Here is a 24,083-nt window from a genome sequence, read left to right as displayed (position 1 = left end):
ACCGTTTTGACGAGGTGTCCTCTGTTGTCTTGAACCTCACGGGCGCTTCACCCGCAGGACATGTCGGCGTGCCGTCGGTTTCCTGGGTCTGTCTGTGACCCTCAGAACAAACCAACCTTGTATTTCTTCTGCCGATCTGGGGCATGAGGATGTAGCTTAATTGAGCTTCAGCTCTGTTTTGTATGATTCTTTTAATACATCGCTTCCCTGCCGCTGTATTTCCACACCATATTATTATTTTTCCGGAGCCGTACAAAATTCTCCTAAAAAAAGTTAAAAAGTATTAGCCGTGCGCCCGGTTACTCCGTATTTGCTGGTTTAAATTATTAGCAGTTATCGATATTCAGGCTCCTTACTGTTTTAATCTGGCCGCTATAGTGTGTAATCACCGCCTGCACCATCTTTATCTTCATTAATACCGCTTCGGTTTCTTTGAAAACATGTTCGTTTTTCGTCCTGACGTGGTATGAGAGCTTGTTATTATTACGTTAAACAAATCGTGATATTATCCATATTAAATTAGGCTTCTTAATTAATTTAGTTAAGCTTCATTGTAATTTTCATTCTAATTTTGCTGTCCATATGCTTACCGCCTAGCGAATAATAATAATAATAATACATTTCATATAAAACTTTAAAAGTGTCTTCTCAACGCACTATATAAAATTATTATTATTATTATTATTATTATTATTATTATTATTATTATAAATCACGTTGGGTTTTGTGTATTCAGATATATGGTCTTCTAACAAAATATACTTTACTTTCAACTGAAAACAGAGCCGTACTGTTTGTCTCAGAGCCCGGAGGCGGTTCGTTCTTCACCCGCAGGAAGAGCTGATGTCCGCATGGGTCTGAAATGCCCAGTCGCTAAGCAAGCGCGGCAGCCAGAGCTTAATAACTGCTCATCTGTAAAAAGAGAACGAGAGCTACAAACTTTAATACTGAGTAATAAACACAATCCACACGTATTTGTGCAAGATTCCCCCTTTGTATATATTTTGGGTCAGTATGTGTTTTATAGAGGTTCAGCGCTTCACGCGTACCAAGCTGAAGAGCCGTGCAGGGACACAGCCTCTCCAAACCATCCCTCCTGTGTTATCTTGGGCGTTAGTACAACACGTATTAACGGAATGCCGCTGAGACCGACCTCCTCGTTCACCGCGCGTTTCAGAAGGCACCCGGTCTACATATCTGACCAGAGATTAGGGGCAGGCTGCATCAATGGGCTCAGGCGCACGTTTACGGAAAGCCCCAGCGGTCAGGCGTGGGGAGACTTCTCTCGGGATGCTAAATTTGGCCACAGCTGCCGATGAGCTCATAAAAGGGAAGGCGGATAGGGATAGGCATTTTCGGAGCCAAGGGGATCACCGAGCCTGGACAGCACGCACACACCAGCGTTGCATGCGCCCCTACAGGCACACACAACGGCCCCCCGATAATTAATCTTTATCAGCGCGACCGATCTGGGCCCTGCCCCCGAGATAAAGCCAGCCGGCCCGGGCTCCCGCCTCTCTGCGCTGCCGGAGAATTAGCCCGCGGTTCATTTTGGGGGAACGTCTGTCATCAACCCGCTATCTTTGGACTTTGTCCTCGGCCAGAAATAGACTTAATTAGAGCAGGGCGTCTGACAGAGGAAAGGCGAAAACGTGTCGGACTGCGAGTGCGCTCCGAGGCGAGCCCCTCCAGACACTGTCCAGCGCAGACCAACCCCGCCTCCCCCTCGCCGATGTCCTCGTCTTTTCTTTCCGCCAATTAGCGACAGGGCGCAGCGACGGCAGCGAGCCTGACCCCGGCGGGAGCGCGTGGCCCCGGAGACTTCCCAGCGCCCCTGGCTGGTAGAGCGAGAGCGAGAGAGAGATGCCGAGATGGTCACGGCCGCACATCCACCGGGTGCCCCCCCCCCCTCCTCCGCAGCGCAGAGCAGATCTCCGGAGCGACGGTGCAGTGTTGCGCCTCTCCTTGGCAGCCCTGTCTGGCGTGCTGTTGGGCCCAAAATTCAAAAATCGATGCCCCCCCTCCATCCCTCCCCACAGCTCAGTTCGCACTCCACTGGCCAGCTGCCTGCCGCGGAGGGTTGATTTGGGGTCACATTCTGGACACAAATCTCAGTTATGTCCACTTTTTCCCAGTCCTCTTTGCCCTCTGAACAACAAGAGTTACTTTTGTTTTAAGTACACTGGGATGAGGACATGAAAAGAGTTTGGCTATGTTTTCTGCCTGTCTTCCAGTGAGTGTTTGGGAAACAATGCAGAATTACATTTAAACCGGGGAACAGAAGGCATGTCTTTACCCAAAGGGTGGCGGGTATGTGGAACAAGCTTCCTAGACAATACCCTGGCCTCTTTTGAGAAACAGCAGGCTAATTTTTACACAAAGGGTGGTGGGAGTATGGAGCAAGCTGCCCAGCCAAGCTCTTGAAGGCAGTTACCCTGGCTTCATTCTGGACCAATTAGCTACTAATTACCTTACTTTCTTATGTGCTGTTCCTCAGCCACCCTAACCTTCAAGCTGCCAGCAGTGGCCAAGCAGTCCACTCTTTGGTCAGGTCCTTAAGGAACAAGATGAGGTTGAGCACCCTGATACCCTTTGGACAGGGCTCGGCTCAGGCAGGGTCAGCCCTGGCTTTCTCCCTTCCTGCACCAGGATCTCTGAAAGGATCCTGCTCTGCTCTGCTTCTCTTTCCACCTGAACAGAGGAGGCCACGCAGTGAGAGTGGGGGAAGATACTGGGGTTTAAAATCCTGAAAGTTTATCCACAGAGCCAACACAGTAGACAGCAGTTCACCACTGCCGCGTTGAAGAAAGGATCCAGAGACGCAGACGAACAGGGTGCGTATCTGGGCCTGTGAGCTGAAATTTCCAGAGGGTGGAGAATGTTTCGAACCAGCTACCCAGCCACATTATGGAAGCTGGTTCGGTGGTTTCATTTCCAGTAAAGCTCCCAGCGAGCGAAGCCCATTCTGAACGTCTTCCCTGATGGGGACGGCTGGGAGGTGGTAGGGGGGGGGGTGTTGTGTAAATGCATAGATTGATGAAGTCCAGCGCAGCTGACCCTGCGACACGGGCTGATTGGCCAGCAACACTGGCTTGGCAACGTTGCCCGCTTTCGGTCTCTTCCTCAGTCGTCCTGCACTTTTGCCTGTACAGCATTCTGCTACCGGCATGACCTCAGCCAGGTCAGCCCCTGGGCCACCCCCCCAGCTATGGCCGACACTCCCCCTGAAATCTAAGCTTGGCAGACCATGAGGATTCCCCGTACAGCCGTCTGATCACGTACCAACCTGCTTCCTTCTTCTGTTTGTGGGAGGAGTCCAGACCATGCGGGCTGCCAGAAAACTTAACAAAAAAAAAAAGCCCAGGTTTAATGACTTTGACCTGAGGTCAGCGATGGAGGGGCACGGGCTGTAATTATCGCGCCCAAGAGCACAGCCACCCATCCCCGTCCGTCCGTCCGGGCGTGCACACACACACACACACACACACTCCTAATGAACACAGCGGAGGGGGCTCCCGCTATATAAACACACCCTGCCTCCTGGTGTATAAATTCACTGCATGGGAGGCACAGAGGGGCACAGCTCTAGAGCAAGCCCCCGGCCTGCCCACGACCGCCAAGCTTCGCCCATTCCAACTGACAAGACCAAGGTAGGGGCTCTCTCCCTCTCCGCTACCCCCTCCCTGCCTCCCGCCTCCCGCCTGGATCCTCCGCCGAGCCAGAGAACCGCAATCTCTTTCAGGTTTCAGCACCGTTTGGAAGAGGTTCGTGTCACCAGTTCACCAGAAAATTACGCTAGTGCCATCCAGCAGGAAATACAGCCCGGAATCCGGGTGTCTCTGATGGCTCCGAAATGCCACCGCAAAGCATTTTCGGAGCAGCTCTGCACCTGACATCCAGGTGTGCTCCTGTTCCCCAGATGCAGCCCAGATGTCTGCTGCAGATCCTGGTGCTCTGCCTGCTCCTGGAGGAGGTCTCAGCCTACCTGCTGCCCGACAGCGTCAGACAGGTGAAGGAAATAAAAAAAAAACAGGTGCTTTCCACACCAGGATGGCCGACCGAATAAAATCGGACGAGCGCGGAGAGACCTCATCGCTCTGCTCTGTCAGAGCGGTGGGCACTTAGTACTGTCTTGTTTCTGTTCCATTGAATAGTGTTGGTGAGATATTTGGCATTCCTTAAAGAAAAGTGGTTTAGTCTTTGCCACATGTACAGATTTTAAAGGGTATTTAGATCTTGCAGACTGATTCTGGTTAGGCAGTCAGGTTCCTTGCTTCAGGGCCTGAATTGGAAATACTTGATTGTTTTATGCAATACAGCACTAGACTGTAGGAGTGTGTATATGTGTATGTGCAGTTATACGGCACTAGACTGTGGGAGACTGTGTATGTGCAGTTATACGGCACAGGACTGTAGGAGACTGTGTATGTGCAGTTATACGGCACAGGACTGTAGGAGACTGTGTATGTGCAGTTATACAGCACAGGACTGTAGGAGACTGTGTATGTGCAGTTATATAGCACTAGACTGTAGGAGACTGTGTATGTGCAGTTATACGGCACTAGACTGTTGGAGACTGTGTATGTGCAGTTATACGGCACAGGACTGTAGGAGACTGTATGTGCAGTTATACGGCAGTAGACTGTGGGAGGCTGTGTATGTGCAGTTATACGGCACTAGACTGTTGGAGACTGTGTACGTGCAATTATATAGCACTAGACTGTAGGAGACTGTGTATGTGCAGTTATACGGCAATAGACTGTGGGAGACTGTGTACGTGCAGTTATGAGAGGTCTCGTTGGTGACAGGAGTCCCTGCGACCACTTCCCTAGCTTCCCTAGAAGTCTAGCTTTTACTGATCAGTGTGGTCTGCACTTGACAGCTTGCTAACAATACTTTCATAAAGTATAAAGAAAAATAACCATGATGGGGAAAAAAGGCACATAGGTATTGGGATGTGTGGGGAATCTTCTGACTGTCTTTGTGCTGCTGCATGACTTTCCCTGGCCAACTGTTTGTGCATATGTGTGGTGTGTGATATATTATGTGTGTGCATGCTTGTGTCCATGTGTGTGGGCATGTGTGTGGTGTATGAGCATAAGCATGTGCATGAGAGTGTGCATGTGTGTGATGTGTGTGCATGCTTGTGTTTCTGCGTGTGGTGTGTGTGTGATGAGTGTGCATGCTTGTGTTCCTGCGTGTGGTGTGTGTGTGATGTGTGTGCATGCTTGTGTCCCCGTGTGTGGTGCGCGTGGTGTGTGTGCATGCTCGTGTCCGTGCTCGTGGTGTGTGCATGCTCGTGTCCGTGCTCGTGGTGTGTGTGCATGCTCGTGTCCGTTTGTGTGGTGTGTGCATGCTTGTGTCCGTGCGCGTGGTGTGTGTGCATGCTCGTGTCCATGTGTGTGGTGTGTGTGCACATGTGCACGCTCTGTCCTGACTGTGACTCTCTCCCCAGGACGCGGCCTCGCCGGATGCTGATCTCTCCCTCCCGCTGCCCGAGCACCTGGACCCCGAGTTCCTGTGGCCGCTGGTGGCTGAGGAGACCGCAAGTGAGGGGGGCGTCCGGCACCAGCGCCCCTCGCCTTTCCGAGCCCCCTTGCAGCGGATCTCCATCCGGCCGCACAGCTCCTCCCGCAAGAGAAATAAAGGCAAGAGGTGAGTGCGGGGAGGGACCAGCTCCTGTTTCCCCTACCCGTACGGAGAGCAGCACACCCAGGCAGGCTGGAGATCTCCCAGCCCAGAGCATACCAGAGCACAGATCCTGGCATGGTGCAGAAACTGCATGTCAGCAGACAATTCCCTCTACGGAAAACCAGGCATTTTCCGATTGAGAAGGCATATGTGTGCAGTTCTCAGTTCCAGCCCTTGGGAGCTCCCAGCACTTCCTGGGTTTTGACCCGGAAGTGCTCTTAGATCCAAACAGGTAGCTGAACCCCTTAACTGAACCGTGGATCTGATTCATTAGACCTCTTCAACTGTTCTCTGCTCTGACATGTGCTGGATGTTTCCTCTGAACCGTTCCATGAAGAGTTGACAGCCTTGCAGAAGCCCGTTTCTTTATTAAAGATTGAATTAAGCTACCGACGTCACAGAAGGTGTGTGTGAGTGCCAGACACTGGAATTAGGAAGCCCTGATGACCAGCCCTAAGGCTGTCCAGTAAACAGACAGAGCAGCTTGTTAGGAGATCTCGCACAAACCGCCCACAGGTATGAGGGGCTTCGATTGCAGGGAAAGTGGGGTCCCTGACACCCTACCTGGATACAGAACAATCCCCGGGTCATTGCGGGGCTACTAGCCCCCAAAACAGTTCCCATGCTACCCTGCCACCTCTCTCTCAACAGGAGGCGTGTCTCCACTCCCATCGACTCCATCGGCACCTCTGTGTTCTCCAGCCACAAAAGCCAGAAGGTGAGCAAGGCACTGAGTAAATGTGTAATAATAATTGTTTAAACTTATATAGTGCTTTTCTGGACACTCCACTCAAAGCACTTTACAGGTAATGGGGACTCCCCTCCAGCACAATCAATGTGTGCCCTCACCAGGATGATGCGATGGCAGCCATAGTGCACACTGTACATTCACACCAGTTATTAGTGGGGAGGAGAGCAGAGTAATGAAGCCAGTTCAGAGAGGGGGATTATTAGGAGGCCATGAATGGTTTTTGTAACCATGAGTAACACCCCTACTCAAGAAATGTCCCGGGATTTTTAAAGACCAGAGAGAGTCAGAACCTCAGTTTTATGTCTCATCTGAAGGACGGTGCCTATTTTACAGTATAGTGTCCCCGTCACTATACTGGGGCATTAGGACCCACACAGACAGCAGGGTGAGCGCCCCCTACTGGCCCCAAAAACACCTCTTCCAGCAGCAACCTTAGTTTTCCCAGAAGGTCTCCATCCAGGTACTGGCCAGGCTCACACCTGCTGAGCTGCAGTGGGGCTGCCGGCTGCGAGTTGCAGGGTGATACAGCTGCTGGTTGAGTAAATGAGTAAGTCAAGCACTTTGCGAAGCAGCCTTGGAGAAACCAGAGGGTAGCCATGCATCAGTACCCGCGCCTGCAGTGGCTGGCGGAGCAGGAAGGGCTTCAGGGGTTCCCTGAAGGGTGCCAGCTTGGGGGTGCTCATGAGGTGGGGGTGGCAGGAATGATTGACAGAACTGGATGGTACCGTCGCTGCCTGATGCAGGTCTTCACATCCTTCTCCCTTCGTCTGCCTTCCATAGGACGACCCCGAAGACTACTGGGAGTACTACAGCGACTGACGCAGACTCTGCTGCAGAGATGGAGGCCCGTGCGTGGGGAGTGGAGGTGTTACCAACACTAAATTAACACCGGGCAAAAAAAAATATATTCCAAAAGATAACGTCCAACCTGCCTCTGGCGTATTGCTGACAAGCACACATGGTGTTTGTGTGTGTGCGCACCTGACTGCGGACACGGCTGGTCCCAGTATTGTAGCTTTCCTCGCTAATAGCTGCTTCAGTTGCAATTAAGCCTCAGTCTAAACAATGGGATCAATATATTTTAATCCCTAAAAAAAAAGAAAAGAAAATCTGAATAGCACTGAACCGCTTTCTTCTCACATTTCACATTACAAGAAAAAGCCGGGGTCGCCTGTTGAAGCCAGAAACTGCGGGAAGTGAACGACTGATGCGCCCCCTTGCGGTCGTGTATGGAAATACCAGGAGTCATTTCTGTCTGCGGTTTTTTTTTTATGTATCCACAACTTTACAAATATTTGTGCAAACTGTAAATAGTTTTTTAATTCTATACAGTAAGCCATTTATTAAAAAAAATTCTGGTTGACTCCGTTTCTATTCAACGCAGGTATTTTGAGATGATCAGTAGAATTAAACACCTTAAAAAGACCTGGGGACGCGTTGATTTTGCTAGGCCTGTATTTGACTCGTTTTTCACAAACTCATCGGCAGCGATGCTTCAAGACCAGTGGGTGCCGGCGGAACACAGCCCGGGATCCACTCGCCATTCGTGGCTCCTGGAGTTGAAAGTGCTGGGCAGAGCAGCTGAGTACACAGAGCTCTGCAGTTAGGGGAAGGTTCTGTACTATGAATAAACAGTTGTCTTTAAGATCAACTTGGCACATCTGGACGTGCATGCAATACTGAATATTATTAATTTATCCAGATGCTCGATTGTCTTCCCTGCTATTTGTTCTCCTTTGAGTCTCATCTCTCAACACTTTAGCAATGTAAACTTCACTCGCCCTACGCTCTGCGAGTGAAGCGAGGGAAGACACTGACAAATAAGACCACTGTCTGAATGGTTCAGGAGAGGAGATACAGAAACCTACTGGGGGTAGGGAGGGGGGTACCCCACAATCGGCAGTTAGGGGCACTACCGGGGCAGCTCGAATCAGGAACCACAGCTTGTTTCTCGACCAGGTGAGCGCCTGTGTCTCCGCAGGGCTATCGGCTGTACCCTTCCCAAACCCCTTTCAGGCACAAGCAAAACACAAACACACCCAACAGGTTCGAATAAGATCCCCCAAAAAATTTATTTCTCAAGCAGGATTTCCTAAAGAAAACCACATCCGATGCCAAAAATATAACATCCACTTTGCTTTGTCTTTTACTCTCACATATGTACAACCTCAGGGACAATCTATGTACAGAGGCTGCGGAGGCAGCTGCCCTGACTGCCCCCCCCTGTATACGCCAAAATTAACAAACACAAAAACCTGCCAACAGCAGCATTAACATTTCTGTACACGAAAAAAAACAACAACAAAGAATTCCAAACACTTGAAGAAATAAAGGAGGGGATGGTCAAGGGCTACTTGGCATTGCACTCCTGTCCGACAGTCCCAGCAGCAGAGCTCCTTATCCGCTGGGAAGAGACCTCTTGCAATGGAATCGAGACAAAAAGAAAAAAAAACACAATTCTGCGCAATGGGGAAACTAAAGAAAAACACGGTTTTTTCTCAACCCTGCTGGAATCTTTTTTAACCTCCTCTCCTTGCCTTCTGTGAGATGCTGAACAGCCTCGAAGTGCCATAGTGAAGGGGGGCCAAGGGCACGGACAGAGAGACCGGACGCACTCGGGAGCTGGGACACGGGTAGGAGCGGGAGACCTAAGCAAAAAAAGAAATCAGGGGAGGGGGGGGGGGGGCTGCCAGAGGACGCTGGCCTACGAGGGAGTCACGCGGGCGGGAGGTCGTTAAGTGCTTTCCGACGGTGAACGCCAGGCTCTGCAAAATCCCAGACTGAAGCAGCTCTGCCGTGGAACAACCTCCGAAAAGACCCCACCCCACCCCAGACCTCTATCCGCTCTCGTTTTACTGAGCAGCCTGCCTTTCCCAATTCCTCTTTGCGTCTCAATTTGAACTCAAGGCAAAGCTCCACCCCTTGGGGGTCAACCGTTTCTGCGTCCTTGTCATTAGCAATGGTGGTGGTGGGAGGGGCTGTTTCAGACAGAGATGCAGCCTGCGAGATGTATTTTCTAGTCCGAAATCACAGCTGGCTCCAGTTCCAGCTTACTGCCCCTTTTCAAACAACAAGGGATCTGTGGATTCTTCACAGGTGCGCTGGGACACAGGCTGAGGAAACGTCCCCCCCCCCCACCCCCTCAAAAGACTTCCTTCACAGTTGCACCGACAGGACAATTCTTCCCAAACCCGGGAGCACAAAATCTCCGTTGATTGTCGGCAGCTCCAAAAAAACAAAATCAGGGAAAACATGAAGTGCAAACTGGGCAGAGGAATTCCGAAGCTAACATAACTTTGGGATCAGGACACCTGAGAACTTGCATCTTGAAGTTACAACAACACAGCCCTTTTTCCAGTTCAGATTTACACACATGTAAAACAGCTGTGACCTTCAGCCCTGGCAACCTGACCTCCAACTCGTGCTGCTTTTTCCCTTTCCAGTCCAGAGTAACAGATGGGGCCTGGTTTGTTTGGGGAACCAGCTCCAGGGAGCCGAGCCCCTCACTCTGCAAAGGAGCTTGACTTGCCAGCATCCCCACCCCACCTTACAAACCCCCCTACCTGCCTTATTACCAGGCTTCCTGTCTCTCCCCCCCCCCGATCTCACGCCACCAGCCCACTCCTCACCGCAACTACCCCCAATCATTCCACGTTCCCAGCTGCACCTGGGAGCCACAAGGAGAACTCAGCTTGCTCCCTTTAGGTACCCTGAACCCCAAAGACCGAGAGACAGGAGAAAGACAGAGTATAAGGAAATCAACAGAAAAGCTTATATAAGGTTCCTTTTATCAAGTATTTCTGAAAAAAAAGTGGCGTGGGACACAGTGCAATTCTACCTGCACTTATCGCCATTATGTACTTACAGCGCACCTCAGAACAGGCACTATCAGTGTGGCTATGTGTACGAAACACCAAGTTAAAATTTCCCCCACTTAAGTGACCTGTAGCATGTTGCACACAGAGATTGTGAACACACTGCAATCCTTAGTAAAGAGATCTATGTTTTGCAGTTAAGGGGCTTCTTGCCACCTGGGCCCACCCCCAGCACTGCCACTGAGGCGGCCTGGCACACAGACAGGGCAGTCTGGAGAAGAGGAGGAGAGGCGGAGGGCATTGTCCGATGGCTTCTTCGTCCTTGTGTGCAAGTGTGGGAAGGGACGGGGGACGCGGGAGGGTGGGACACGGGAGGGTGGGCCCTTATCTTTAGGGGTCTTTCTTGTGCCCCGAGCGCCGGTCCTGCCGAGAGTCCCTGCACTTGTGGCAGTAAAAGATGTCGGGCACATTGGATTTCTTAATCTTGGCGCAGGACAAGTGCACCCAGACGCCGCACTGGTTGCACTCGATCATGGGACGTCCTGCGAAGGGCTTGCCGCAGTAGCAAGTGATCAGGTGCCATGAGTCGTCCCCTGGGAGGAGACAAGACACCAGGTTAGGAAATCAAACCTTTTCTGAGAAATCCTAACACTGTGGCCTCAGAGAACTGCCTACATACTGTACTTTATCCAGCTTCTAATTAAGGCAAGTAAGTGTAGTTCAGGCACTTTCAATTATTTGCCTACCCTGTATAAAAATCACCCAACTCCTTCCCACCCCAATTCCTGCAGTATTTGGACAATACTACGACATGGTGTGGGGATCTGGGTGTGCCGAAGCCATTATGATGCACAACCTGGATTTGGATCAAGATCACTTCTAGAATTCAGGAGTCGGTTGGTTACATTAACGTAGTCGGCGCTTATGATTATGGCGCGAAGTCGTCACACTTTCTTAACTGACCTGATTCCACCATGATGTCTTCATCCGCGATCCAAGTCTCGCCCTCACTGGAGCTGAGCTCCGCCTCCCGGGTTGACTCCCCACCAAGCATTTCCACCAGCCCCTCCCCTCCACTCTGATTGGCCTTCCTGGGCTCCGTCGGCTCCTCCGCGGGACTGTGCCCCTCCTCCTGGGCGGGGCCTGTCTCAGAGTCCGTTTCGCTGTGGGCGGAGCTGCTCTTGAGCTTCTTCAGGCCCTTGGTGGGCTTGGGGTTTTTGCTGCGCTTGATGCGAGCACGCTTCTCTTCCCTCCCGCCCAGGGACAACTTTTTCAGCTTCTTGTCTTTCTTGCGCTCCGCCTTGGGGCCTGCGCTGCGCTGGCCCTCGAACAGGGAGTCCTTCAGCCTCATCTTGTCCAGCAGGGTGCTGTCCGAGTGCAGCCGCCGCAGGCTCTTGCCCTTGGAGGCACGGGCCTTCCTCACGAAGGTCTGGATAGTGTGCAAGTCGGAGCCGGCGTGCGGCCAGCCCTCCACGCCCACCCCTTCCCCCGAAACCCCAGAGCTGCTGTTGGGGGAGCTGGAGGAGGCTGGAGACCACGAGGGCTCCTGGAAAACAAGCAAGGAGGGAGTCTGCAGTTTAAAAGACCACCACACTGACTGCTGGGACTCAGTGCATAAGCGTTAGCAATTGTAAGCAATGCCGCACCGAGGCAAAACACATCAAACGCGTATTGTTGGCCAACAAAAAAACAGGAAGGGCAATTTAAAAAACATTATACACGAGAAATGCACAGAACACAGTGTGAGTGTTGTAAGAAGCTACAGGATACAAGACAAAGCACATGAAAAAAAAAGCTACCTTGTGAACAAAATACGACAAGCATAAATAACAAGTAAGGTGCAACACTGCCAAGAGGCTGAAGAGTGATCAGACCAGATCTTCCTCTCTTTCCCACAACAGCTCACAGCTAAACTCACCAGTTTTCAAAACTAGTCATTTCTAACAGTGCCTGCTATGAAGAATGTGGGGGGAAAGTTATCCGTGTTGCAATTTCCGCTGAAGCCAATCAGTGGGGCTGGGTGCACCACAGCTGTGGGCATCGCCAGTCGGTTTTACTCTCCTCAGACCTCAAGGAAATCTTTGCAAAACCCCCGACTGCTGGAGTCATTGGTTCCCATGGTAAAGAGCATGTGAAAGGACCCCAGGGGGCAGCAGAATGAGCCAGAGAGAACACAAACGCACAGACACCAGCGTAGCAGCTATGGTACAGAAGCTGTTCTGGAGGATCGCGTTCCTCCAGAACAGCTTCTGTACCACAGCTGTACCACTGGAGCAAGACACCTCACCCACTGCTGCCTGTGTACAGAGAGTCCTCCTGTCTCCTCTACCCCAGCCCTGTCACCCTGCTTCTCAGGAAAACCCAGCCCAAAACGCATGCTCACCTCTTTGGTGGAAGGGATGTAGCCGGCGTAGGCTAAGACAAAGCTGCAGAACTTATTGAAGTCTTCTACTGTCCTCTTCCTCCTCTCTGGGGGCTGAAAGACAGATCACATCAGCACAGGGCCAGGCTGCTGAACACATATTCAGGAGGATTAGGACAACAGGCCTTGTGAATCAAAAGTCTCTAAACCTCTTTTTTTGTATTCACTGGGATAAACCAGCTATTCCTGGTTATACCAAACAGATCAGCTCGTTATGCTTTTTTTTGGTAAATATTTCTGGAAACAGAGCTGCACTGGGCATGCTTCTCCATCTGAAACACTCCCTTGTGCCACCACGGCAAGCAAGATTGCTTGTAAGCACTCTTATCTCTCACGGGCACGAAGACTGAGCTAGCAAAACTGCCAGCCACAACATGGAGAAGAGAAACCAGTTACTGGATTGTAGTTACTGGATGGGCCCGCGTCCACTCGATCCGGCGACGACGGTACCGGACCTCCAGATCCGTCCAGGCCACCCCTCCCAGGCTCTCCTGCACCCCGATCCCGCTGAGAGCACGCTCCAGGTACAACAGCTTCATCGTCGTCACCCTCTCTCTCTCTCGAGCGGCATCTTCTATTATCGCCGCCGCCAGCAGGCAATGCTCTCTCCACTCCGGACCACGCACCGGAGTCGGGCTGCGCTCTCTCCTTACAATTCAAGCGTGTTTGAAGGTAAAAGCCCCCCCCCCTCCCCAGTCTCCACCACAATCCACAGCAGGTGCTAGCTATTTCCAGCCCCTGAGCTGATTCCCAATTCATCTGCTGCACAGACGCGTCCGGTTCGGCGGCTTCCCTCCATGCAATCGGTACCGGAACCGGACACGGGACGGCATGCACGTTACAGAGTGTTTGCAAGGGATTCCGCTCCTAAGGTTACACGCGCTATCGCCACACAAACGACACATCATGCAGAGGTCGTCCTTGCGGATGACGTTCAGTTCTTGAAAGCGGCTTCCCCCGGCTCAGCCTAGCACCCGTCACACTCAAACACACACGCGTACGGCGTCGGCGGGGCAGACGATGAGGGACGACCGCCGTGACAGCGTTATAGCAGATCGCCACCTCTCAGCGAGCCCAGGCGCACTTCACAGCGTCACTGGCCTCACTTCATCCGGGCTGTGGCCGGCACCCACCCACCAACCCACCCGGCTAGATAACGCACGGCACGGACGAGCGCTCTGGAGTGGACCGCGGTCACGACTTGGGAAAACCCCACGACGGAACCCCTTCGGCTCAGTTCCCCCTCCTCCTCAGAACTACTGATTTATCCCGTCCGATCACACAGCGCCCCCCCCCCCTCCTTCCCAAAGCAAGTCGGAAAAGCAGACGGGAGTCCCCGACACGGAGAAACCGCCTCGCCGTCGGTCTCCACTCAGAAGCAGCCGGAGCCGCATGCGTCATGTGACTCCCAACTCGCCAAAGATAAACACTCCATTATTATCTGCCGCTGCTACTCACCAGAGGCTCCGATTTGCATTTCAGGAGGGTATCTGTAAGAAAAGAAAAAAAAGGTTGTTTTCCCCCCCTTTTTTTAAAAAAAAAGAAATGAAACACTTGATCGATCGACGCGACAAAGGGTTCCTCCACTCAAGCCACGTTTCTGCCCCTGATCCGCAGCCCAGCTCCCGGGAGGTGACGGTGCGCCTCGGCCCCCGGTGTGCTGCGATCGTTTTAAGACTGGAGAACAGAAATGTACCGAATGTGAAGTTCTTCCACCGAAAACCCCGCCACCCCACGTCTGCAGCCCCCGAGCGGAGAGCTAGGACGCTTTCTGCTCACACGCCTGCCTGCCTGCCATTCCTGCGCCGGGCTCAGGGCGGCAAGCTCGCATCCGACGGGGCCCGATGAGCTTTTGTGGGGCTTTCGGCGGCGGTATCAGAGCCCAATTTTTTTGGGGGGGACCTTTTCCTCTCGCTCCGGGTCCCCACAACCGGAGACCCCCCAACCAACCAACCAACCCACACACCACACCACCTCCCCTCACAAAACATCACCCTCCTGCGAGGGCGAATCGAGACCGTGCCCGGGCGCAAGACGAGACGGATCCCGGCAGAAGGCAAGCGAGGGAAGAGCAGCCGAGAAACGGATTTAATTTTTATTTTTAGTTGTTTTTTTTTTGGACTCGGCTCACCCAGAACACGATCACCCCTCCTGTCTCGGGGGGGGGGGGGGGAACACCAGACGGCACTTTCCACCCCCCTGTCGTGTCAGCTTGTGACAATGAGAGAGGAATCAGGCTGCGGCTCAACCCGTCTACAAACTCCCCTCGTCAAAGGCCACCATCATAATTAAAAGATCTTCGGTGCCGTGCGTGTCTGGCGGGGCTCGGATTCAATTATTCTTCGCCCTACGCCACTCGAAACAACTGCCCGTCGCGAAAACAGACAAAGCACTCGCAGACCGGCTCGGCTTGCGCCACGATTGTCTTTCCCCACTCGGGTTTTTAGAAGCCATCCGTACTGGGTCTGGGTCTAATAATTAAGTCACGGTACCTTGATGCTCGGCCATAATTTCGAGCATTGTCGCCTGAGGCCTCGCTCCACACCGGGCTGCGGGGAGACTCACTCCCGGCTCTCCGGAGCCTCAGCCCCGGCCCGGGGACGAAAAGGCTGCCGCCGGAGGCGTTTAAAAACCGCCCTTTTCCAAAAAGAAAAAACCCTCCCGAGACTCACGGCGCTTTCGAAGTAGGCAATCCACCTTCGTGTCCCCCCCCCCGCCACTTTAAAAATCCGGATCCCCCGACTGTCCCTTCCGAAGAACCGCTATCCCAAATAAAGAGAAAAAAAAATGTTTCTTCGTCACAACGCTGTCGAAAATCTTCCCTGCCCGAGCCAACTTCAAATAAGTCCCTTCGCAAAGAACTGTCAGCGGCCGTTAAAGTTCCACTCTGGCTGAAACTCCGTTGATATTTTCTGGGGGGAGAGAAGATAACCTTTTTGTTTTCGAACATATGAAAGTTCCCAAATTTTGTCTCCGTGTCGTCTTCAGCGCGCCTCACTCCAACACCACCATTAACTCACTGTCAACTGACTCCACGGCGACCTCTTGCGGATGCTGCGGGAGCTGCCGTAGAGCGCCTTCAATTCTGGGAGATGTAGTCCAATCGCGGCAGTGAGTGCTCTGCGAGGCGCCTGACGGGAACGCAAAAGAAAATACATTCTCCATCTACACCGCTGGGAACGTCACCTTTTGAGGGGCATCCTGGGACATGGCGTTCTATTGGTTACACCGAGCTATTGACAGGCATTAGAAAAGAAACAAGAAGAAACTACATCTCCCATTTTAGCAAACGGAAGGTTTTTTTTTAATTGTGCTGTTTAATTTAGAAAGTATTTTTGAACAACTACAAAGATACTTATTCTAAAGATTTATGTTACCCTTGTTGTCTTTCGTCTGGCTAAAAGCGAAGTGGAATATGGGGAGTATAATCACCAGGCTTGTCATTCCGTTCGGAGAATGATGTGATATGAATACACACTGCCTCGTTACTTGAGCTGGAGGCAGACTATAACTTGCTTCTTCTGTACCATAGTGAGTATTGAATACTCAGGGTGTGAGTAACATTATACGTTATCGTAAAAGTCAAAACACATCTGCGTGTACGTTCATCTTTTTTTACAAACTTAAAAAATGACTGATTTTATAACAAAGATGGAACATTAAATTTTAAGTGATCGTATAGTTGTTTTCAAACTTCCTTTCTTCAGATGTGCCTTGGGACCAAAATGCATGACAGAATGACAGTACTGTACTTCTCACTGTTTCTATCATAGTCTGTACAGGCCCTCGATCCTCGGCGTAGAGTGGAGAGCCGAGCCGGCGCTAAAGCGCGAAGAGAGCGCGTGGTGGAGAGGCCAAGCCTCGTTGTGTGCTGCGGGTTACCGAGGGAGTCTGGCGTTTGTATCGGCGGACTGTTCCCCCGTAAACTCGGTTATGTTGCTTGAAATAATCGATGGAGCGGAAGGGGGAGGACTTGTCGTCATTAAAGGTAAATAAAAACAGAAGAGATAGTAATAGGGGAAGTATGTTGTTGTTGTTTTTTTTAAAACTCGCTAGCGAACAGCTCCATTGAATATAGAGAGTCGGGCCCCACCGGCGCGTTTACGCCAACAACGGTGACTCGTCCCATTTTACCTCCGTTGTTAACGTTTCCCTCAAATTACGTCCTCTAGCAAAAGAAAGAAATACAGTGTAACAGTGAAACAGTATTTTGAAATTTTAATGTAGAAATTGTAAATTGATCACAGAACCAGTCAGTCCACAATGCAGCGCCCACCAGCTCGATGACTTTCCCATTGTTCGAGTTATTTCTTCTTTTCATTATATGGTAATCGGATCATTTTTTGTTATAACCCTTTTTGCTGGCGTTATATAAAACTGAATTATTAGTCTTCACGAATACCCGTACCCTAGATTACATTAACAGGGAGTCATATGAGGTCTATAGTTCTCCTTCTGGGTAGTTTTATAGCTCTCATTAATTCATCTGTGTGTTAACAACTTAGAGCACTTGTAAGTTATTGGTCAATTAAGCAAGTTATTTGCTCAGTTAAGGGAACTGGTTCCAAATGATCATTAAATTACTTAGAACAAATAACCTGTTTCTTCTATTAAAATTTAAATAAATTTAGAAATGGATGGTTTAGCACAGGGGTCTCAGACATAATACCTGGAGTGCCCACCATCTTTGGGTTTTTGTTCAACTCCTGATCTTACTTACTTAATTGGCCTAATTATTTAATTTGCTGCATAACATAACATAGAGATATGTCTAAAAAGGACCCAAATTAATTTATAGGTAACTGTAGCTAAAAATGAAGGGAATGTCTTTTGTGATCAGTAGTTAAAGAGAAAAATCCTCAATCTAATTAGTTGACAAAATCATTATACTTGTTTATTGACTAGTCAGGTTGGAACTAAATGCAGAAGAGGCCAGGACGTCCAGGATTTGAATTTGAGACCCCTGGTTTACATATAAAACATACCGGACTGGGGCTCCTCAGAACTCAGGCTTGGATACCTCTGGTCAAAACACAGAGTTTAACAGGCCTGTCCCAGGTGGAATGAATATTACAAGGACATGGATTGCACGGATGTCTTTTTTGGAAACTGTATGTGTTCTCCACCTATTGCATTTTAATTGCATTCTAAGCAATCCTTGTAAGTTACTTCCCCACCAGGACTTGTTTGTACACAGTTTCGTCATTCTATGTTCATGTGATCTTCTGCTAGAATTGCACTATAAGGTGTTATTACAGTGGCGCAATCGTCACTGGGTGATTGTAACATTTGTGCCATAATCCAGCAAGGTAACAGAGATCACTGAGGTGAATTACACATCCAGAACTACTACTGCAGAGTTAGTGATGCAGAGGACTTTGGTTTGACATTTCCTTCCCTGTCGGACAAGGGGGTTCAGTGACTTGCTAAGGTGGACACAAAAACAGGTTTGGGGGCAGATTTGGGGTACTCTTAACTGGGAGCTCTGCTTTAACAACTGGACCACCTAGTCTGCTTCTCAATACAGTATCGCGGTAATTACAGGGTTCTGCTAACAGTGTAGCTATTATTGGATTTTTAATTTGGACTGACTCTTCCCCTGCCTCACCAGATCTGAGTTTAATGGCAAAAACACACGATGATATGACTAGATGACTTTGGATTGCAGTTTCCTCTCTGGGTCTGGGCTGACGAATCCTGCTTACCTGAGTCAATATGATTCCCTGTTTGTTATTCTTCTTCCTTTCCTACCCTCCTTCTTGTTTTGCCCCAGACTCTGTGAACTGCCCCGGCCGACGCCTTCTGAAGAGCTGCGTCAGTGCCGCACTGAGACGGTGAGACAGCCTGTCCGCCGGCATCTTCTTTGTGCCAAGTGGGGGAAGAAAAAGGATTTGACGGTCATTTTTTTTTTATCATACACCCACCTTATCTGGAGGCACAACATTGTTTTTTTAAGTTTCAGGTCTGTAGCACCCTCTCCTGCACCTGCAGGGGAGAGAATATTGATTACTGAGAGTGAAGGATCTGGACGGATTGTGTTCTTCCCACGTTCAGTCCCAGAAATTTGCAGGTTTTGATCCGATTGGCTACTTGAAATTCCCTCCCAGGCTCTGGCTGAGGGACTTTAGAGAACTAGGGACCATTGAAGATAATGGGTCTGATGTCGGCTGTGTTTCAGGAAGGAGTCTGTCCATGTTCTGGGGTTTGATGTCTCCGAGGAGGAGCTGCGGGCTGGGCTGGATGGTGAAGCAGCCAAAAGGTGGGAGAGAGTCACGTCCTGTACTTCATTCCCTGTTGATCCCATCAAACATCCCCGTCGGAAGGTGGCATCACTTGGTTTTGCCGCAGACTTGGCCCTGCAAAACAAAATTATGATCTCCACTGAAAAGGTTCCCTTTACCTGTCTGTGTCAGTCGTTTCTATTATTATTCTTTAGTTAACATCTTTATCTAAGGGTGGGGCGGGCAGCCCTGGTCATGGGGGGGGTAGCTGCACGTTTTCATTCCAGCTCGGCTCTTAAAAATCTCCATCAGCTCATTATTTTCTTAATGAGACCAATTTAGAAAGTTCTCCCATGTCATCAGCTGGCAGAGCTTTGCAGATGTGGCAGTCCTTCAGGTCCAGGATTAGGGGCACCTAACCTACAATGACCTACATTAGAAGATTTTTTAAGAAACACAATAGTCAAGAGGCAATCTCCTACATGTTTAAACTGAAAAAACAAATGAGCAGGTGTGTGGGTTCCCAGATGTTGAATGGGGAGTCCCCGAGATAGGGTATTGCAAGAAAGGAAGCAAGCTTAACAAGAGGTATAAGCCAGATCATTTTTGTGTTTGAAAAATAGCCATTTGGGTATAAGAGCAAAACCTTTGGCCAAATAATGCTTTATTTGAGCTCTTGAGTCCATGCAATGGCTGACTATGAAATTGCCCTGTTGCTTTCGAGATCTGACCAGGTCGATCTTCAGGATGGCCTGTCTCAGCTTCCTGAATTCCTGTTCTCTGTCTTTCCCCTACCCCCCTCCACCCCCACCCTTTCCCGGCAGTCTGGTGTTCCACAACGGATACACGGACCCCCTCTGCTGGACCGGGATGGGGACGGGCCAGCTCACGGCACTCCACTTCTCTGCCCAGGAAATCCGGGCACGAATCAGCCAGTCCAGGGGGCCCGAGCCGGTGACGCTGGCTGTGGATTCGCTGTCCTGGGTACTGCGGCACAACCCCACGGCCTCTGTCTGCCAGTCACTGCAGGAGCTGAGGAGAGGTCAGGACCCAACAGGGGTAGTGAGGGATCAGCAAAACAGACAGTTTGGGGTGGGGCATCTGGAATGCTGGTTCGGAGAACAGGCTGATCTCTATAGTACACGCATCACTCAGGTGGAACCATGACCGCCTACTGCTAGAATTCCCCGAGCAGAACAGCATCATGCTCGGCCATTATTATGTCATTACAACATCTTCTCTTGTCTGTCTGCTTTGGCTTCTGATCCGTTGTCTGTGTGTCCACAGATGGGCTGCTGAAACGTATCCTGGTCCTCCTGCACTCTGACCTTCACCAGCATGGGATGGTGGATAGCGTGTGCCACCTGGCCAGCACAGTCGTCACGGTTACGCCCTTCTCTGGGCTGGGGGGCGTGATCGGGGAGGCAGTGCCGCAGGGCATCGCCATGACGACACAGCGCATCAAATCGGGGAAAGTGTTGCAAGAGGTGAGGGGACCCAGCATGCTGGGTTTGGAAGGCTCTCTGGCATGCACTTGCCACCTGAGACAACTGTTTTAAAAAAACAGCTGTAGTTTCATGTATCATTATAATGGTTTTGTGCAGATTTCTCATTTCTTGTGTGTTGACAGCTATGGACAAATAGTCAAGCAGAAACAATTTGATTACTGTCTTGTTCTATTCTGTAGCACTTAAAACATTGAACCTGTCATGTAGGTTTTATTCAGTGTGTATTTGTTATGAAGTGTTCTGTGCTGTGTCTTTCTGCTGGCCAGGAGGAATGTTTCAGTGTAGGAGAGGATCTCTCAGTGCAAGTGTACGGCAGACCCAGCCAGCCAGGCCTGACAGAGCCAGAGCCAGAGGATTCTCAGGTACACACACAGCCCTCACGTGTTAGTGTTAGATTCCTCAGCTTAATGTACATTACACATTGAAACAGAACCTGCTTTTCCTGCTTATAATCAGCCCTGAATTCACCAGCACACACACTGTCACACCTGACTATACTGTAGACACTGCTAGAGCCACTGCTCTCTCTCCTCTGACACTCTCCCTGAATTCACCAGCACACACACACACTGAGATACACCTGACAGTACTGTAGACACAGCTAGAGCCACTGCTGTCCCTCTCCTCTCACACTCCCCCTGAATTCACCAGCACACACACTGTCACACCTGTATTGCAGATGCTGCTTTCCCTTTCCTTTTCTCAACGCTACATTTCCTAACACTGCTTGTTCGTCTCGGCTCTGCAGGCTGACCCGGCCGCCAACCTCACATTCAACCTCCGACTATCAGAGCACGAGCGCCAGGCGAAGGACAACCTGGCCCTGCCTTTCGCCTTCAGCCAGGAGAAGTAAGACTACACCTGCCTCGCCCAGGATCCTTCCAGCATTTACTTGCTCTCCGCCTTCAAAACGTGAAAGTGAAATGTCACCTACAATCTCATATTGAGCGCTTGCTCATCCTACCCAGTAGTGGTAGAGATTTCCAGTGGATTAAATGCAACAGGTGACAGGTGGTAACTATGTGTTACAGCAGTGCCACCTAGAGGGGGATTTAAGCCAGTGGCAGTCTGAAAGGGGGTGGCGCGGTTGTAATAATAATAATAATAATAATAATAATTGCTTACACTTATATAGCACTTTTCTGGACACTCCACTCAAAGCACTTTACAGGTAATGGGGATCCCCTCCACCACCACCAGTGTGCAGCCCCACCTGGATGATGCAACGGCAGCCATAGTGCGCCAGAACGCTCACCACACATCAGCTCTCAGTGGGGAGGAGATCAGAGTAATGAAGCCAGTTCATAGATGGGGATTATTAGGAGGCCATGATTGATAAGGGCCAATAGGGAAATTTGGCCAGGACGCCAGGGTTATACCCCTACTCTTTTCGAGAAACGCCCTGGGATTTTTAATGACCACAGAGGGTCAGGACCTCGGTTTTACGTCTCATCCGAAGGACAGCGCCTGTTTACAGTATAGTGTCCCCGTCACTATACTGGGCATTAGGACCCACACAGACCGCAGGGTGAGCGCCCCCCGCTGGCTCCACTAACACCTCTTCCAGCAGCAACCTTAGTTTTTCCCAGGAGGTCTCCCATCCAGGTACTGACCAGGCTCACACCTGCTGAGCTTCAGTGGGCTGCCAGTTGTGAGTTGCAGAGTCATATGGCTGCTGGCAATGAGGCATCACTGTCACTGTGTCTCTCGCTCTCTCTCTCACAGGAAGTCGGCGTTGCTGCGGCCCCGTGCCGGCGGCGGGCAGATTCTGTATGAGCCGGACGCTGCCGATGATTTCGACCAGGAGGACCCGGATGACGACTTGGATGTCTGACTTGGAGGAGCCGCCTGACTCGAGTAGCTCCTGGGATGGGAGTCTGTCTGAGGGGTTGTGTCCTTTACTGCTCCTGTCCTGCTCCTCTCCTGAGAAGTCTGCGGTGACACGCCAAGAACGGTCAAGAGAAAATTGAACTTGAACCGATTAACTGCGGGACGACCCTGTTACTGCAGGGTGAAAGGTGCTGTTTCACCATATCTGGGCCAAAATGTAAAAGGCTGCAGTTGTGGACCTGTCCTTCTTCATATCTCGAATCTGCTTAATTGTGATCACGCCGGATTTTTCTGGAACGGCCATTTCTGCTCGCAAGTGGAAAAAGAGAGGATTCTGCACTGGTCATGCTGACAGCGCGTCTTTGGAAAGCAATAGTCAACAAGAAGCCCACCTTCCTTCGGAGAGAAACACAAAATCTCGCCTCCGCATCTCTTTATTGATCTTGATCTTTATTAGATCTTGAGTTTCCTATCATTTTAAAGGGAGTCGCTCGCTTCCTTTGTTTCACAGAACACTGTTCTAACTAATCCGGAGGTCAGGGAGAGTGTTCAGGCAACGCGCCTGCGGTCTTTACCGTTCACATGATTGTTCCTGGTTGGGGTTTGAGCTGCCTAATGCTGCCAGCTTCTGCTGGGTCCAGCAGAGGAGCCCCCTCCCCCCAGCCAACCACCAGCAGGCTGTAAAACATCCACAACACTGTGCATCTGCCGCACCTGTAGTAGGTAAAACTCTTTATATCGCCGCCTGCTGCACCCTCTTCCCAGCCCAGCTCCAGAGGGAGATGGACTTGGCAGTTCAAGTCGCCATGGACTCGGTATTGACATTGTTGAAAGCCAGCGCTGCTGTTGGAATGTTCGTTACCTGCGTGTTTCCACCCATTGAAGATTTGTGCCCAGTGGTCTCTGGTCACAAAAGTTTGTCCCATTTAATCAAGCAGTGCCCCCGTTTCTCTATCTTGGTAACAAGATTTTTATCATTTCCATGTCTGCAGTGAGACCACAAGTAATGTTTTTGTCGTTTAGTTACAAGCTGTGGCAATTAAGGAATGAAAGATGCTGACAGCCCTATCCTTATCAGTTTTAGTGCTGATATAAGTGTGGTTGTAAGCTCCCCACGTGTTCTGGGCTGGAGGGCGGTTGAAAATGCACAGAATTTTCAGCAGCAATACCTTCCTGCCATTGGAATAAAGACCAGACCTTATGACCTAAGTGGACTCTGCTAGTTCTGCAGGCTGTCATGCAATTTTATAAACACATGACCATTTCCAGAGGTGTGTGTGATCTTGATGTTGCCTAAAGGGAACTGAATAAAAATAAATAAACTTAATATAAAGAGATTTTTGTTAAGTGTTGTGTTTTGTAATATCCTCTGTTGAACTATGGTGCAGTAAGTGTTTTTTTTATGTATCTGGTATGGTGTGTCTCCGGACGATGTGGTGGCCCTGGGTGCAACAGGTTGTTCTGCATTCTGTGGGTGGTAGTGTGCACGTTTTGCCACCAGGTGGGGTAATTACAATAAGATTAAAAGCAGCAGCAAAGAGTGCTGGGTCATGGTGGACACCACTCCTCTTCTGGGACCACTTCCTGCCTGCCTGTTGCTCATTAAGTGCTTGTATCCCTATATACACTGGACACCTGTGTGTCCCTACAGGCTGTTTCTCTCCACATTGGACACCTGTGTGTCCCTACAGCCTATTTCTCTCCACACTGGACACCTGTGTCCCTACAGCCTGTTTCTCTCCACACTGGACACCTGTGTGTCCCTACAGCCTGTTTCTCTCCACACTGGACACCTGTGTGTCCCTACAGCCTGTTTCTCTCCACACTGGACACCTGTGTCCCTAC

General features: G+C 50.5%; 3 protein-coding genes across 5 annotated transcripts; 2 read left to right on the top strand and 1 right to left on the bottom strand.

Moving 5' to 3' along the window:
- The first annotated feature begins 3,560 nt into the window (after positions 1-3,560).
- Positions 3,561-7,734, top strand: LOC148838481 (uncharacterized). The gene is made up of 5 exons (XM_088911199.1): positions 3,561-3,650; positions 3,920-4,009; positions 5,456-5,655; positions 6,343-6,409; positions 7,223-7,734. Exons 1-5 carry the CDS (start codon positions 3,561-3,563, stop codon positions 7,259-7,261), a joined length of 486 nt encoding a protein of 161 aa, XP_088767325.1. The 3' UTR covers positions 7,262-7,734.
- Positions 7,735-8,489: 755 nt separating this feature from the next.
- On the bottom strand, positions 8,490-15,713 carry phf23b (PHD finger protein 23b). 3 transcript variants are annotated; one of them, XM_088911705.1, is made up of 5 exons: positions 15,172-15,713; positions 14,138-14,169; positions 12,641-12,733; positions 11,221-11,803; positions 8,490-10,850 (listed from the first exon to the last, which is right to left on the bottom strand). In XM_088911705.1, the coding sequence occupies exons 1-5, from the start codon at positions 15,197-15,199 to the stop codon at positions 10,648-10,650; spliced, it is 939 nt and encodes a 312-aa protein (XP_088767831.1). In that variant the 5' UTR covers positions 15,200-15,713; the 3' UTR covers positions 8,490-10,647. The 3 variants fall into 3 exon arrangements, with proteins under 3 accessions (XP_088767831.1, XP_088767828.1, XP_088767829.1); XM_088911702.1 differs by having other exon boundaries at positions 13,090-14,169; positions 15,172-15,694; XM_088911703.1 differs by having other exon boundaries at positions 13,135-14,169; positions 15,172-15,694.
- A 364-nt stretch (positions 15,714-16,077) lies between these two features.
- elp5 (elongator acetyltransferase complex subunit 5) lies at positions 16,078-23,573 on the top strand. The gene is made up of 9 exons (XM_088912358.1): positions 16,078-16,210; positions 16,453-16,667; positions 18,453-18,513; positions 18,858-18,938; positions 19,725-19,942; positions 20,188-20,387; positions 20,675-20,770; positions 21,157-21,257; positions 22,134-23,573. Exons 2-9 carry the CDS (start codon positions 16,613-16,615, stop codon positions 22,240-22,242), a joined length of 921 nt encoding a protein of 306 aa, XP_088768484.1. The 5' UTR covers positions 16,078-16,210; positions 16,453-16,612; the 3' UTR covers positions 22,243-23,573.
- The last annotated feature ends 510 nt before the right edge of the window (positions 23,574-24,083 follow it).

Source organism: Atractosteus spatula, chromosome 3 (genome assembly GCF_055471065.1).
Source record: "Atractosteus spatula isolate fAtrSpa1 chromosome 3, fAtrSpa1.hap1, whole genome shotgun sequence".
NCBI classification, from domain to species: domain Eukaryota; kingdom Metazoa; phylum Chordata; class Actinopteri; order Semionotiformes; family Lepisosteidae; genus Atractosteus; species Atractosteus spatula.
This window is presented reverse-complemented; position numbering and strand designations above follow the sequence as displayed.

Bases quoted from the DNA above. Each gene is read 5' to 3' on its own strand.
- LOC148838481 (XM_088911199.1), top strand. From the start codon at position 3,561: ATGGGAGGCACAGAGGGGCACAGCTCTAGAGCAAGCCCCCGGCCTGCC. The intron at 5,656-6,342 runs GTGAGTGCGGGG...CTCTCTCAACAG, and splicing joins AAGAGAAATAAAGGCAAGAG to GAGGCGTGTCTCCACTCCCA. The intron at 6,410-7,222 runs GTGAGCAAGGCA...TGCCTTCCATAG, and splicing joins CCAGCCACAAAAGCCAGAAG to GACGACCCCGAAGACTACTG.
- phf23b (XM_088911702.1), bottom strand. From the start codon at position 13,218: ATGAAGCTGTTGTACCTGGAGCGTGCTCTCAGCGGGATCGGGGTGCAG. The intron at 12,734-13,089 runs GTAACTACAATC...TCTGTCTTTCAG, and splicing joins AGTGGACGCGGGCCCATCCA to CCCCCAGAGAGGAGGAAGAG. The intron at 11,804-12,640 runs GTGAGCATGCGT...CTTGTTTTCCAG, and splicing joins ACATCCCTTCCACCAAAGAG to GAGCCCTCGTGGTCTCCAGC.
- elp5 (XM_088912358.1), top strand. From the start codon at position 16,613: ATGTTGCTTGAAATAATCGATGGAGCGGAAGGGGGAGGACTTGTCGTC. The intron at 16,668-18,452 runs GTAAATAAAAAC...GTTTTGCCCCAG, and splicing joins AGGACTTGTCGTCATTAAAG to ACTCTGTGAACTGCCCCGGC. The intron at 19,943-20,187 runs GTCAGGACCCAA...GTGTGTCCACAG, and splicing joins ACTGCAGGAGCTGAGGAGAG to ATGGGCTGCTGAAACGTATC.